At 46.7% G+C, this 14,268-nt stretch overlaps 1 protein-coding gene across 10 annotated transcripts in view; it reads left to right on the forward strand.

Moving 5' to 3' along the window:
* Nucleotides 1–14,268, forward strand: part of adgrb1a (adhesion G protein-coupled receptor B1a) — an 846,604-nt gene that overhangs the window by 768,595 nt on the left and 63,741 nt on the right. For all 10 annotated transcript variants that reach the window (XM_038808775.1, XM_038808774.1, XM_038808778.1 and 7 more), the window contains one exon: nt 6,809–6,904. In XM_038808775.1, coding sequence (XP_038664703.1) covers nt 6,809–6,904 — 96 coding nt within the window. The remainder of the gene's footprint in view (nt 1–6,808; nt 6,905–14,268) is intronic.

Genomic DNA, 14,268 nt, shown 5'->3' on the forward strand with positions numbered 1-14,268 from the left:
CTGAAGAGCAGCAACAAGGGCACTAGCAGTGCAGCAGTGGCTGGAGAACAGATGCTGTCATCCTAAGAGAAGACAGCAGGTTCATGCTCCATGGAGCCGATCACCCAGGATCATGCCAAACCAACCCTCGTCTCCTGTTGGAGGGCAGATTGCTGCATGGCTGTGACATCCTGCTAGTCTCTTTGAACATGATATTCCACAGCCACGATGCTAACCGCCTGAATTTGCATGACAAGTTGTCTGAGCGCCCACTGGAACTTGTACCTTTCTCTCGCTCCACGCGAACGTCCACAACAAGTTGGTGCTGGACTCCTCTGCTCCATGATGTTGACCGCAGGCTCCTGACGCTCCAGTCATATTTGTTGTGTGCTCCATCAAAGTGCTCATCTGAATCCTTTGCATCGGTACACACATGTGACATCGCCTTCCAGCCCTGTACGCAAATGCCACCTCAAATTGATCCTTTAAGCAATGCAATGATGACATCTGTGTTGGTGGCTGCAAGTGTGAAATCAAGTAATGGCGCTGTCTCTTATCATCACCGTCATGTTTGTGTTTTTCCTCTGCCTGGTCAGACTGGAACTCTTGGCGATCTGAAAGAATGAAAAAGCACAAGATAGGGTTGTGGTGAGTTGTGTGTGGATGGGGATATAAGAGGTACACACGTATACAATCTGCAGTTTTTAAATCTTGAGGGGCATACGGGCTGCGAGAGGTAGGATTTGCTATCAGGAATATCATCACCTTTGATACAAATCCCAACACTGGCCACAGCCTCACAATTGTTGTACCAATAATAACCAGCTCTGCTTAATACCCATGCAGCCACGCCTATCAATCCTGAGATAGCTCCTGTTACCTATGATTGTGTGTCAAATTGTTCTTCAGTAGAGGGGGATTTGTGGCAGTATGATCCAATGTGTTTGAGTGAAGGTCCTGCCATAGTTGAATAGCTGACAATGTGTGCAAGCTCTGAGATGTGAGTGAGGGGTTTGCAGCAGTGTTAAACATGAAAGGGCGAGGCGATATGTGTGAATGTTGGATATGAGTTCTTCTTGATGGAGACTGTTGGTGAGTGAGAAATGGGAGCAGTAATTGAGCAGTCAGATGGTATTCACTGATCCTCCTGTGAGGTCATTGAACTTCATGTAGCACTGCATCCAGGGCCTCGGGGCTGGACTCCTGGCATTGACCACCCCACTGCCCTTTGAACTGGTCCCTGCAGATACATCACATTGCTCCTACTTTCCACCTCCTCCACCAAGAACATCAGGGCAGCTTCGGAAAACTTTGCATCTCGCACTTTCCCATGTTGTGTCATTCATCACGGTTTCCCAGATCAAATTCACTTCCTACATCACTGGCAACACCTGTGCCAGTCACACTGTTCATCCCCTTTCAGAGGTGTAGAAGAGTGATGCGAGAAAACTATGATTCTGGGGCCCTTGTGTGCAGCCCATGTACATCATGGTCAGTGCATGTCATTCAAGCACAGTCATTCAAGTAAGCAAGCAGCACAAGTTGCTGTTTTTTCCGTTGAGACGTCAGTTAAATGAGCATCCTAATCCATATCTTAGTTTTCTACGGCTATCCAATCCAGCTGGTCTGTACAGCCTGGTTTCCTTGGAGGCAAACCTAGCGGATCTAACAGGGGGTCAGATTTTGGGACTGAGGACAGGATTTTTATGGTCCCCTGCAGGCCGGGGTGCAAGATATTCTCTGGTTGGCTCTCCTGCTGCCTGACTGCACACACTGCCCCCACCCCTAGCCTACCCTTAAAAGCCCCTCCTGATCTCACCGTGATTTTATGGCCAAACTAAGGGCCACTTCCCAACCTGGCCACAATTTTCCACTCGGCGGAGGAAGATCGACGACTGATGAGAAGCCTACTAGGGTAACTTGCTCAGCAGTCGGGCCTTAGGTGGACACCCTTTTACGATTAGTTTCACCCCACTCAACTGAGGTGTTCCCTCCCCAGCCCCCCGCCCCTCCTGCCCTAATCGCACCAGAGTTCCCAAACCTTCCTTTCCATCTGACATGCCTATTTATTTTCAGGGACTGAATGAAGTCCCAGTAATGGCTACCGCTCCTGTTGGCACTGGCAGAACTAGAGACATGTCAGCCAATCCGATGACCAGCAGCTCCTGGGCTTCCTCCCCAGGTGGGAGCAGAAGGCCTGTTCCCAGCTGCTTAATATTCCTCAGATTGGGGGTGAGCTCCCCGCCGAAGATTTGTGTGAGAGGGCGGGAAACTCCCATCACATGTTAAGTTCTTTCCTTGGAGAAGACATGCAGTTATTGTGCCACTTTTATCTTCTGCCCTAAATGCCACCGGAAGCCAGAAAACGTGTAAGAAATGTCTCTCCCAGCAAAGACACAACCATCTAAATGGTGGATTTTGATCAGGATCATAGGAACAAGAGAAAACCATTCTGCCCCTTGAGCCCATTCTGCCTTTCAGTTAGATCATGGCTGATCATTACCTCAAATCGATTTACCTGCCTTTGTTTGATACCCTGACTTTATAAAGAACCTTTCTCCCTCAGCCTTGAAAACTTCAGGTGAGCCACCATCCCTTGCCTCTTGGCGAGTGAATTCCAGATTTCCACAGTCCTTTTATGAAACGCATAAGAAATTTCCACTCATCGGCCTGTTTTTAAGCTGTACCATAGGAATTCCTTCTGTGTGCTCCGAATACTTGTATTGACATTCCATTACAGTAAAATTTAAATCATTTTTGAAAGGTTTCAGGTTCTCTTCTCATTGGTATCCTTTTTATCTCTCGCTTGAAACTGTTGCATGCTGGTACTATTTTAAGTGCAATCACACTTAAAATGCAGCAGTTCTGCCCTTACAGGAGATATTAGGTTGAATGTTATGAGGCAGTTGGTGAATGCCCCCCCCCCCCCCCCCCCCAAACACATAAACAATGGTAACATGGGGCCAACCTGCTCAATACCAGCCTACCCCGCAGCCGTTAAGCATCTCAGGTGTGATAAACATAAACAGGGCCAGCGTGGGACTGCTACCCCCTCACATGGGAGGAAGCCCCATCCTCAGGAGCTGTTGGCCAGTCCAATTGGCCGGCAGCTCCATCAGTCCCAGCAAGAGTATATGAATGAGTGTTGTCAGGCTGCAACAAGGCATCAGAAGAAATGAAATGAATGAAATGAAAATCGCTTATTGTCACAAGTAGGCTTCAAATGAAGTTACTGTGAAAAGCCCCTAGTCTCCACATTCTGGCGCCTGTTCGGGAAGGCTGGTACGGGAATTGAACCTTGCTGCTGGCCTGCCTTGGTCTGCTTTCAAAGCCAGCTCTTTAGCCCTGTGCTAAACCAGCCCCTAAAATGAAAATCACTTATTGTCACAAGCAGGCTTCAAATGAAGTTATTGTGAAAAGCCCCTAGTCGCCACATTCCGGCGCCTTTACGGGCCCATGGATCCCCAGAAACATGTAAGTCTGGGGTCTTGGGCAGTTTAAGGAGGGGGTAGGTGAGGGTGGTGGGGTTAAGGTAGCAGGCAGGTTGGAAATAAGAGAGGGTTGCACCCTGAACCGCAAAGGGCAGCCCCCCAAATATAAAACTCTTCCTTCGTTCCTGCCTTTTGAACCCAACTACCAAGCAATTATTTTATGGCATGGACAGCATATTATGAGGGTCAATTGAGTTGGCAACAAGCCTAATTGAGCCTTATCTGTTTAAAAGGTTGACACCCAGGTAGCACTGCAAAGTTCTCGGGTGGCACCAGCAGTGCCAGGGGCACCACCCTGCCCCAAGAGTGCCGTTCCGTCTGGCCATCATTTGTGGGGATCAGTGCAGAATGTCATTCGCTGGAGGTCCCTGAGGCAAACTGATATAATTCCAAAGCCACAGGTACCTTAGGAATCTGCACTTTACAATATGGCTTACTACCTCGCACTAATATGCAGATTTGCCAAAAACTGATGCAGGATTCCCCTTGCAACATCTCACGAGATTACGTTGAATCTCGTGTGGCGTTGCGAGCTGAGTATATCCTGGGAGCGGGGTGTCTCAGCTTTCACCTGCCACGCAGCACTACTGTGAGCTGCTTTTCCAGCGCAGCGTGGCAGGAAGATCACGCCCTAAGTGCCATTTTGGGCCAGTTTGGTGGGTGTTTCCCGCCAGCATTTTGGGTGAGATCCACACCGCTATTCAACCACCCTTATGATGCGATTTTAGAAGAAAAAGTATCCCATTAAGCGCCTGGAACAACCGCGTTATCAAACGGGGCTCTTATTTTTTCAGGCCTCGGTGGGAAAGGCCCTCACCGAGGCCGTACTTGTCTTCATTTCCTGCTCTGAGGAGCTCCGCTCTTGACACGTGCGTAACCATTAGATTTCGCCCTTAGTCATTTTTTGGGGCTTGAGGAGTTTCTCACCATTCAAGCCCACACTTCAAAATTTTTTCAACATTGAGGAGTTGAACTCACCGGCGAGACTGGCTTCTCAGAGGTAGGGGTGCCCTGATCTCTAAATAAGCTTGAGGGTCCCCTACACCCTCACCCATGGGCAGTGTCACTCCCCCAGCACACATGGGCATTACCCCCTCCACCCCCCCTCCCGACCCGCCTATGTGAGGACATCCCGCCATGGGGTCGTTGAGAGCCCCCTCCCTTTTCAGGCCTCCTCACCTCCTTTTTTGGCCCACGCTCTCAGGACCCCCACCCTTCACACCCCCACAAACTTCCTACATCCCCTCATCCCGTTTCATGGGCATGACCTACCCCAATCAGGCCAAGGCAGTGTCACCTTGGCACCCTGATACTGCTTCCCAGGCACAGGTGTACCTGCCAGCTTGGCAGTGTCAGTCATTCAGGCTCCTTGACAGTGCCAAGGTGCCAAAGGGAGAGCCAGGGGGCCACTCTGCCCTTCCCAACTCCCTGGTGTCTCCGAAAGCCGGGGAGAGGTCCCAGATACCAATAGTCCTGGTCCACGTTTGAGTGGACCAGTACTTAATGGCACCTGGTTCAGGCCTCGCTGGCGAGGCTGTTAGTTTCCAGTAGAATAGGGTGCAAGCATATTTAAATGAGCTATACGGATCCAGATCCAGATTGCGATATCTCGCAATGTTTGAATTAAGCTCGCAAAACATCTCAAGCGTTAAGAATCTTGCAAGAGGCCTCTCACGAGATTCAGAGGCCTCTTGTACCACCACGTTGGCCGCAACGTGACCGTTAAATGGTGCCCAGAATCTTTAAAGTGCAGAAAGACATTTAGCCCATCGAGTCTGCACTGGCTCGCTGAAAGAGCATTCCAGCGAGTCCCACTCCACTGTCTTATCCCTGTAACGTGGCACATTCTTTCTTTTCAGATAGTAAATACAATTCTGTTTTGAGTACCTCAATCAGACCTGCCTCCACCACTCTCTCAGGAAGCTCATTCCAGACTCCAATCACCCTCTGGGTGAAAAAGATTTTCCTCACATCACTTTTACTCCTTTTGCCAATTATTTTAAATCTGGGCCCTCAGTTCTTGATGCTCTGTTAAGTGAGAACAGTTTCTCACAATTTACCTTGCCCAGATCTCTCTGGATTTTTCATCTTCAGTCACGCTTCTTTTCTCCAAGGAAAACATTCCCAACCTCTCCAATCTATCCTCATAGCTACAGCTCTTTATCCGTGGAATCAGTCTTGTGATCTCTGCAATACTTTCCCCAATGCCTTCACATCCTTTCTCAAATATGAACTGGATGCAGTGCTCCAGGTGAGGTCTAAATCGTATTCACTGCCCCTATTAATAAAGGCCATAAGGGCTGCTTCAGGCTGGAAGGAAGAAGCGAGTCTCGGGTTGGCAGAAGCCTGGCAAGTTGGCCTGCTCGGAACTCAGGCAGGAAAGGGTCTGTCCTGGCTCCCCAGGTGGCTCCTCCAAATCAGGTCTTTGGAATCCATCCCCGCTCTTCTCATCCGTCAACCCCCTGCTTCAGCCCCTCACTTGTGCATCACGCCCTGTCCCTTGCCCCCAAAGGAGCCCCAGTGCTTGCCTTCCATGTGGATCCCGACTCCTCTACACTGGGAGTGGATGTAATCGGAGCAGTGGCCATTACTGCTGGTGGTGCTACTGGGACTGAGAGTGTGTGTGTGTGTGTGTGTGTGTGTGTGTGTGTGTGGAGGTGGGGGGGGGGGGGGGGGGGGTGCTCCCAGGCAATCAGAGGCAGGCGTCCTGCCACAAATCCAACAAACACTCAAGGCGTCAGTTGACTGAGGGGAAAACATCAGGGGTGGGGGCGCGTTCCCCAGCGACTTTTTCACTGGCAGAGAAGGACACACCGCTACCGAAAAAAAATTTCTGCATATGTTTTACCATTCAACATTTTTGACCAAGTCACACAGGCTTCGAGGGGACTGAGAGGAATCATCGTTTCTTGTAACTAAGGTCACCAGATGTGCCTAAATCAAGTGTGAAAATGACTGAACCAATAAGAATGGCTTCCCATTGAAATTAGCTCACATTGTTGCCCTCAGTAACTCTGTCAAGCTTATTTTTTTGTCAGCACCAGCGGTACTCACTATTTAAACAAAATAGTTTTGCTGAAATGACCAAAATGTCTTTGATCTGTGGAACTTAGAGGATATAGTTACATTTCAAGAAGTAAACACTGATGGTGAGATTGCATCTTGAAAGGCCTCTACTTCATCATCTTTACCTTGCACATATTTAAGTTTGGCTGTTAATTCAGCTGCGTTAAGCATCGGCTGTTTACCATGGGTCTTGAACTCCTCCTTACCTGATCCTATTTTTCTTCCGTCACTAATATTTTCATTTAACCAGGAATTCTTGTCTCAATTTGCAGGTTCAGGATGCGGTGAAGTGTAGAGTTGTAGATCGACAAGAGGAGGGGAATGGAGACTCTGGGGGATCATTTCAAAACGGACATGCACAATTAATGGTATGGACCTCCTGTGCTTAAAAGAAAAAAATACCATGCATGTGTTGAATGCTCACTCAACCTTTCTTGAATGATTGCTTGTGCGAAATATTAAAATGAGTTCTGCCGTACTGGCTGAGGATTCTTTTAATCTAGTGTTTATGCTTCTCCCAGGAGATAACACAGCAGCTGCTGGGTGGAGTGTATTGTTGTTGGTGATTGTGTTGCCTGCCTACAACATAGCAGAATGGGACAGACTCAATTGATCCACTGGTCTCTATTCTGTCTTTCATTTTTGTATATTCATATTCAGAATTTAACATTCTGATTAAAAAATGCAACTGTGTTAGTTCGACAGATGCCGCTTTCTGTATGGGTTTATAGTGAAGTTAAAGGATTTTCCGTTCTCATTCTGAAACTTGGAGTTTATAGCTGAGGGATTAAGTTATAACTGCAGAGTCTCCAGGTCCTTTGCCTATTTCCATACCAGCAGTTCCCAGCACTACTGAAGTTATCTATTGACGTCTGTGTGCGAGAGGAATGTGGCTTCAGTTCTCAAAACAAAAATGAAAATTATTTTTTCTCCAATTCCTGTTCTGTTTACTCTTCTGATTATGCTAATTTTACTCACTGTAGGTTTCTGTGGGAACCAACAGGTCCTGGATAAACATATAAAATAGAGGGAAACATAAACCAGCAAAAGACCTTGCACTGACCTTGCACTGATCTTACAATTTGTTTAACAATAAATTACAATCTGAGCAACCTTTTCATCAGAAGTCACTGATAAGTAACCCTCCCGAGCAGCCAACAAGTTTCAGGAAGCAGCTCAAGGCGGAGGGCATCTCAGTTGAGATTATTTCTATCCTTGACCTGCACAGGTACACTGCATAATGATCACGAACAATGACGTGTTTACTGCTCCTTTGCCTGAAGCTAGTTGCAGTGCTATTACTTTCAGCTGACGTCAGCTAATCACACAGAAGAAAATTTATGATCTTCTAACCTCAGTATCAAATTATGCAATTACGTTATCCATTAGTTGTCAAGTAAATTGCAAAGTCATCCAATTGTGCTTTGCATCTGGCAGTTGATTAAAAGGGAAACCGTAATTGTTGTTGGTGATAATGATGGATTTTTAGTAATAAAACGGGTAAAACCTCAATGGAAAATGGTATGTGTGTGTAACAAGTTGTCAAACTGCTACCATCCATTTTGTGAACTCACTCAAGTTGGACTTTATGCCTAAATACTAAGTATTGGGTAAGTAATGTAGGAGGAGGCTCACATCCCCACATAGAGCAAAAACACCAGAATAGACCTTGTTGGGCTGAATGGTCTGATTCTGTGCTGTAGATATAGTTGGGAAACTATTGTCCACCAATTGATTATTAGCTTCAACTGTTTTGACTCAATTGCGATACATCCTCAAGATTTCATTCTTTCAAACAGCATAAAATGCAGAAGTCAGTGTGCTTACCATTCCCTGATGCACTATTTCCAATGCTGGAAAACAAACATCTCGATTGGAAGGGCTGCAAGAATTCAACATGCAAATTAGTAGGACACCATGACACTCTAGAGCACTTTGTGATTTTGATGAGAAGGTCATTCAAATCATCTTTTTTTAATAACCTACTGAAAAGGTAAACAGTCAATATTAATCCTAAAATCATGAGGAAAAGGAGTTGGCTATTCAACCTAACAACCCTGCTCCGCCATCCAATAGAATCGTGGCTGATCTGATTAAGGCCTGAACTCCACTTTTTTGCCTAGCCACATAACATCACTCCATTGTTGATCAAAAATCTGTCTAGCCTCGAGTACATTCTTTTATTTTAGAAAGTGCCCAACTTTTTTCTAATTAAGGGACAATTTACTATGGCCAATCCACCTACCCTGCACATCTTTGAGTTGTGGGGGAGAAACCCACCCAGACACAGGGAGAATGTGCAAACTCCACATGGACAGCGACTCGGGATCGAGCCCGAGTCCTCGGCACAATGAGGCAGCAGTGCTAACCACTACACCACCGTGCCCCCCCGCCTCGAGTATCTCCAATGACACCGCCTCCACTGCTCCCTTGTTGAAGAGAATTCAAAAGTATCCCTCAGAGAGAAGAAATCTCTCCTCATATCCATTATAAACTGCCCACTCCCTACTTCTAGACTCCCCACGAGAGGAAACATTTTCTTATCATCTATCCTGTCAGGCCCTCTCATTTTATGTTTCAATATGATCACCTCTCATTTCATTTCAACTTAACTGAGTGTAGGCTCGTAGGTAGTAGGTTTCCTCAGAAGACAACCTCCTTCATCCCAGGATTATTGGATACCTACCACATTATGTGAGACTTGAAAAAATAAATATACATTTTTCTTGTCTATTGGGGCACACAGATATCAGATGGTTCCTCACAAAAATTAAATGGCAAAAATCCATATCTCTTGCAGAATATGAGATTGAAAGCGGTTTAATTATTTTGCTGCGACATGTCCATGTCCAAATGCAGTAAGACCTGGACAATACCCAGGCTTGGGCTGAGAAGTGACGAGTAACATTCACACCACACAAGTGTCAGGCAATGATCATGTCTAAGAAGAGAGGATTTAACCATCGCCCCTTGACATTCAATGGCATTGCCATCACTGAATCCCCCACTATTTAGGGGGAGGCAGAGGCATTGTAGTATTGACACTGGACTAATAATGCAGAGACCAAGGGTGATGCTCTGGGGACCCGGGTTCAAATACCACCAGTGCAGATGGTGAAATATAAATTAAATAAAAATCTGGAATTAAAAGTATTAAATAACCATGAAACCATTGTTGATTGTCGTAAAAACCCATCTCATCCCTATCTGGTCTGGCCTGCTTGTGACTCCAGACCCACAGCAATGTGGTTGACTTTTAAATGCCTCCGAGATGGGAAATAATTGCTGGTCCAACCAGCGACGCCCCATCCGATGCTACAAGGGCAGGTCAGAGGTTAGGAAACTTGCAGTGAGTAACTCATCTCCTGGCTTCCCAAAGACTGTTCACTATCCACAAGGCACAAGTCAGGTGTGTAATGTAACACACCCCATTTTCCTGGATGAGAACAGTACTCAAGCTCAACATCAGTGCTCATTAGCACTGCTGCCTCACCGCCGCAGGGACCCGGGTTTGACTCTAAACCCGGGTGACTGTGTGGAGTTTGCACATTCTTCCCGTGTCTGTGTGGGTTTCCTCCGGGTTTCCTCCCACAGTCCAAAGATGTGCAGGTTAGCTGGATTGGTCATGCTAAATTGCTCCTTCCACAAACATTCACTCCCTCCACCACCGTGTACCATTTACAATATATTTGCAGGAACCCACCAAGGCTGCTTCAGCAACACCTCCCAAACCTGCAACTGTCAGGAAGGACAAGGACAGCAGATCCATTGGGAAGATTCAGCAGGTCCATTCACCGCCGACATAAATCCTGTTATAGCTGCTAAATCTTGCAAGAGGGCCATAACGGGATTAGTATTGGCGAGATCTCGGTGTGTGATCTTCCCTGCTCACCATCAGTGACGTGATCAAGTTCTCTGTGGTGGGGGGGGGGGGATTCCAATCTCTATTTGGGGGGGGTGGGCGGGTAGGTCCCAACCTCCTTGGGAGTGGAGGGTGTCCCGATCTCCGTGGGGGAGGGGGGTCCTGATTTCTGTCTTGGGGGGGGGGGGGGGGGGGGGGGGCCTTTAGTGTAACTTTGAATCTCAGAATCCTGGCTTTGCCGGCGTGTTTAAGTTCCACCCCTCCAGCTGGCTGTGTAATCCTCGCCAGAGCTCTGAAATTGCACGAGTGCTGTTTAATCAGATGAGAAATAGCATCTATGAAGTCATTAAGTTTCACATAGCTTTTCTCGTCTGATTCAGCACTCTGCAATTTTGGGAAAATTCCACCCATGGAAACACCACCACCAGGAGGTTCCCCTCCAAGCTACTCACCATCTTGACCTGGAAATATATCACTGTTCCTTCGCTGTCACTGAGGCTAAATTCTGGAATTCCCTCCCTAACAGTGTATGTACCTACACCTCCGGGACTGCAGCGGATCAAGAAGGCAGCTCACCACCACCTTCTCAAGTGCAATTAGTGATGGCCAATAAATACTGACCTAGCCAGCGATGCCCACATCCCGTAATAAAAGGACTAGAAGAAAAAGTTTACTTTAAAAAATTTTTTTAGAGTACCCAATTCTTTTTTTTCCCCCCATTTCTTTTTTTTCCCAATTAAGGGCCAATTTAACTTGGCCAATCAACCTACTGTGCAATCTCTGGGTTGTGGGGGTGAGACCCACGCAGACATGGGGAGAATGTGCAAACTCCACTCGGACAGTGACCTGAGGCCAGGATCGAATCTGTATCCCCGGTGCCGTGAGGCTGCAGTGCTAACCACCGAGCACCGTGCCACCCTGAAGAAAAACATTTGCAAGTAAATATTCTTTTTGTCCTGTCTCCTTTCGAAAATGAAAATGAAATGAAAATCGCTTATTGTCACGAGTAGGCTTCAATGAAGTTACTGTGAAAAGCCCCTAGTCGCCACATTCCGGCGCCTGTCCGGGGAGGCTGGTACGGGAAGGCTGGTACTTTCACACTGCGATTTGACAAATACGGCTTTGAGGCAGCTTGACAGTAAATGTTGAGAGGATGTTTTCTCTCATGGCGGTATCTAGAACTAGGGGGGACAGTTTCAAAATAAGAGGTCTCCCATTTGAGATGGACACAAGGAGGAGTTTCCTCTTACAGAGGGTGGTTAGGATTTGGGATTCTCTTCTCCAGCGAGCACTGAAGGCCGGGTGATTAAATATATTCAAGGTTGAGTGAGACCGATTTTTCACTGACAAGGGAATGGGTTGCAGTGGAGACAAGGCCACAATCAGCTATAATCTCGTTGAATGGCGGCATAGGCTTTGTGGGCTAAATTACCTCCTCTTCCTTAGGTTCTTATGATGCCCCACTCCTGTGGCCCGGAGAAGCAGAGTAACAGCTGAACAGAATCCAATTTTATATTGTTAGGCTGGGTTCAACTTCCATGAAATTATCTTGTCGTGAGTGAAACCTGAGGGCCAGTATGACTCCAGCACCAGCTTTTATCCACAATGCAAGGATATAACTTTACAACCTTCCACAAGACTGTATTGATGTGCATCTGGCAAGTCTATGCTGCACGCTGCTGCCAAATTGCAACTAAAAGAAAGACAAACTTACATTAATTTAGGGCCTTTCCTGACCTCAGAATGCCCAAAGCACTTGACAGCTCATGGAATCCTTTTGAAGTGCAGCACTGATGTAATGTGAGAAATAACTATTCACAAAGGCACACTTTGGGTGGGATTTTCCGCCCCTCCTCTTAGCATGTTTTCAGCGGTGAGGAGGCCAGCCAGTTACCGGCGGTGGGATGCTCCGGTCCCCCTGCGTTTTTTCAAATTTGTTTACTGGATGTGCGCGTCGCTGGTTAGGCCAGCATTTCTTGCCCTTGCCTAGTTGCCCTTCAGAAGGTGGTGGTGAGCTGCCTTCTTGATCACTGCAGTCCTGCTGTCAGCGGGGTTTCCCCTTATTAACAGCCTCCGCCACTGGGGATCCTGCGGCAGGGGTGCCGTAGTTAGCGGGAACGGATGATCCCGCTGGTGGGAACAGCCAAAAATCTCTGTCCAATCTGTGGGATTGATTGTTTATGCAACTCGTCAAAACCACTGCATTTACCTGGCATTAATGGGTTGTAAAAGTCTCAAAATGGAGACTTTCCTGCCCTGTCAACACCAGACAAATTGCTGTTTTTATTTTGACAAGATGTTCAGAGTGCTTGTCTGTAAACACCCTTTATAATGCAGATCCACCGATTCAAATATGACCTTGATGGCCATTTTAGATCATAATTGGTTGAAGTGTGTGCAGTGCATACTCTGACCAGTTACATGGACTATATTGCCGAATAGGCCCAGCAAAGGCAAGTGTCAGCTGAGGCCTCTCAGTAAGGCTGGGAGCTCTATCCTCTCTGATTGCAATGCAACCCCCCCCCGCTCCCCCTTAACACCACCACCACCACGCTTAATGCCACCATGTTAAGCAGCCACACTATCCTGATCTAAAGGTTTCAATCTGGCAAGCCTTACCTATTTGACACCGTGCAGCTCACTTACTAAATTTAAATTAGGCCATTGCCACAGCATCACAGGATACCTCTTGCTGCTGAAAAAGTGGGTTGGCTACTGCCCTCAACCAGTTGGTCAGCCATTAGTCAAAATCTGTCCTAATATGTCCTTGATTGAGTGCTTGGAAAAATGTGTGAATTCATTAAAGAGGCGGCATTTGAACCTCCACATTCGTCTTGATCAGTGTATTAAGATCAAAAAATAGCAGCTCATTGTAATCGGCTGTTCCAATGTAACACCCACCACCTTATAGAGATGAGGGAACTCCAGCTGCAGTGTGGTGAACTAATCTTTGCAAATTGGCAAGTGACAATGAGCCATGAAAAATGGAGGCAAACCCATGCCATTTCACAAAGGGCAACACGACCAGTGAGTTGGCATGATCATAGAACTACGCTTCGCTTCCCAAACAATCCGACTGAATTGAGGAACAAGATAAACACTGCGATAACTTTGCTCTGTCACTATCAAATCGAAGATCATGATGCCAATCATGTCACATCTGTGTCACATCGGCATTCAGGTGAGAAACTGAGGGGAAATCAGTTGAGTACTCGAGTGCAATTACCTAAAACAAAATAGCGCATGAAGAAATAGAACATAGAACAGTACAGCACAGAACAGGCCCTTCGGCCCTCGATGTTGTGCCAAGCCATGATCACCCTACTCAAACTCACGTATCCACCCTATGCCCGTAACCCAACAACCCCCCCCCTTAACATTACCTTAACCAATGTTCTGGATATGAATATAAACATGTTCTTGGCTGACATAACCATAGGATCCTTCCAAATCTGAAATGTTGTTTTGGTATTAATTTGCCAAGAGGTTGCTTTGTGCCCAACTTATAAGTCCCATCATTGTCAAACAGCTTGCAAGCCATTTTGTTCTATTCATAAATGGAAATTAGGTTATAACAAGGTAACCATATGCCTTTCACACCTTGGTTCACAAATAACTAAGAGAAGCAGGTTAATAACGTGATGACCAGCGTTTGAATTCCAATGAATAGATGGGTAGATTATGTGACACATGGCCATGGGTGCAGCACCTCACGTGGGAACGTGGACTGGAGAATTGGGCACCAAGGTCAGTATGCGCCAATTATAGTGCTTCCAATTTTCCAGTGATTGAACTATGGTCCGTGTTCTAATCTGTCAACTGAGATTGCTAAATACAGATTTGCCTTGCCCAGATTTATGCTCTGGAGGA

The sequence above is a fragment of the Scyliorhinus canicula genome, chromosome 10, assembly GCF_902713615.1.
Source record: "Scyliorhinus canicula chromosome 10, sScyCan1.1, whole genome shotgun sequence".
Lineage (NCBI taxonomy): Eukaryota > Metazoa > Chordata > Chondrichthyes > Carcharhiniformes > Scyliorhinidae > Scyliorhinus > Scyliorhinus canicula.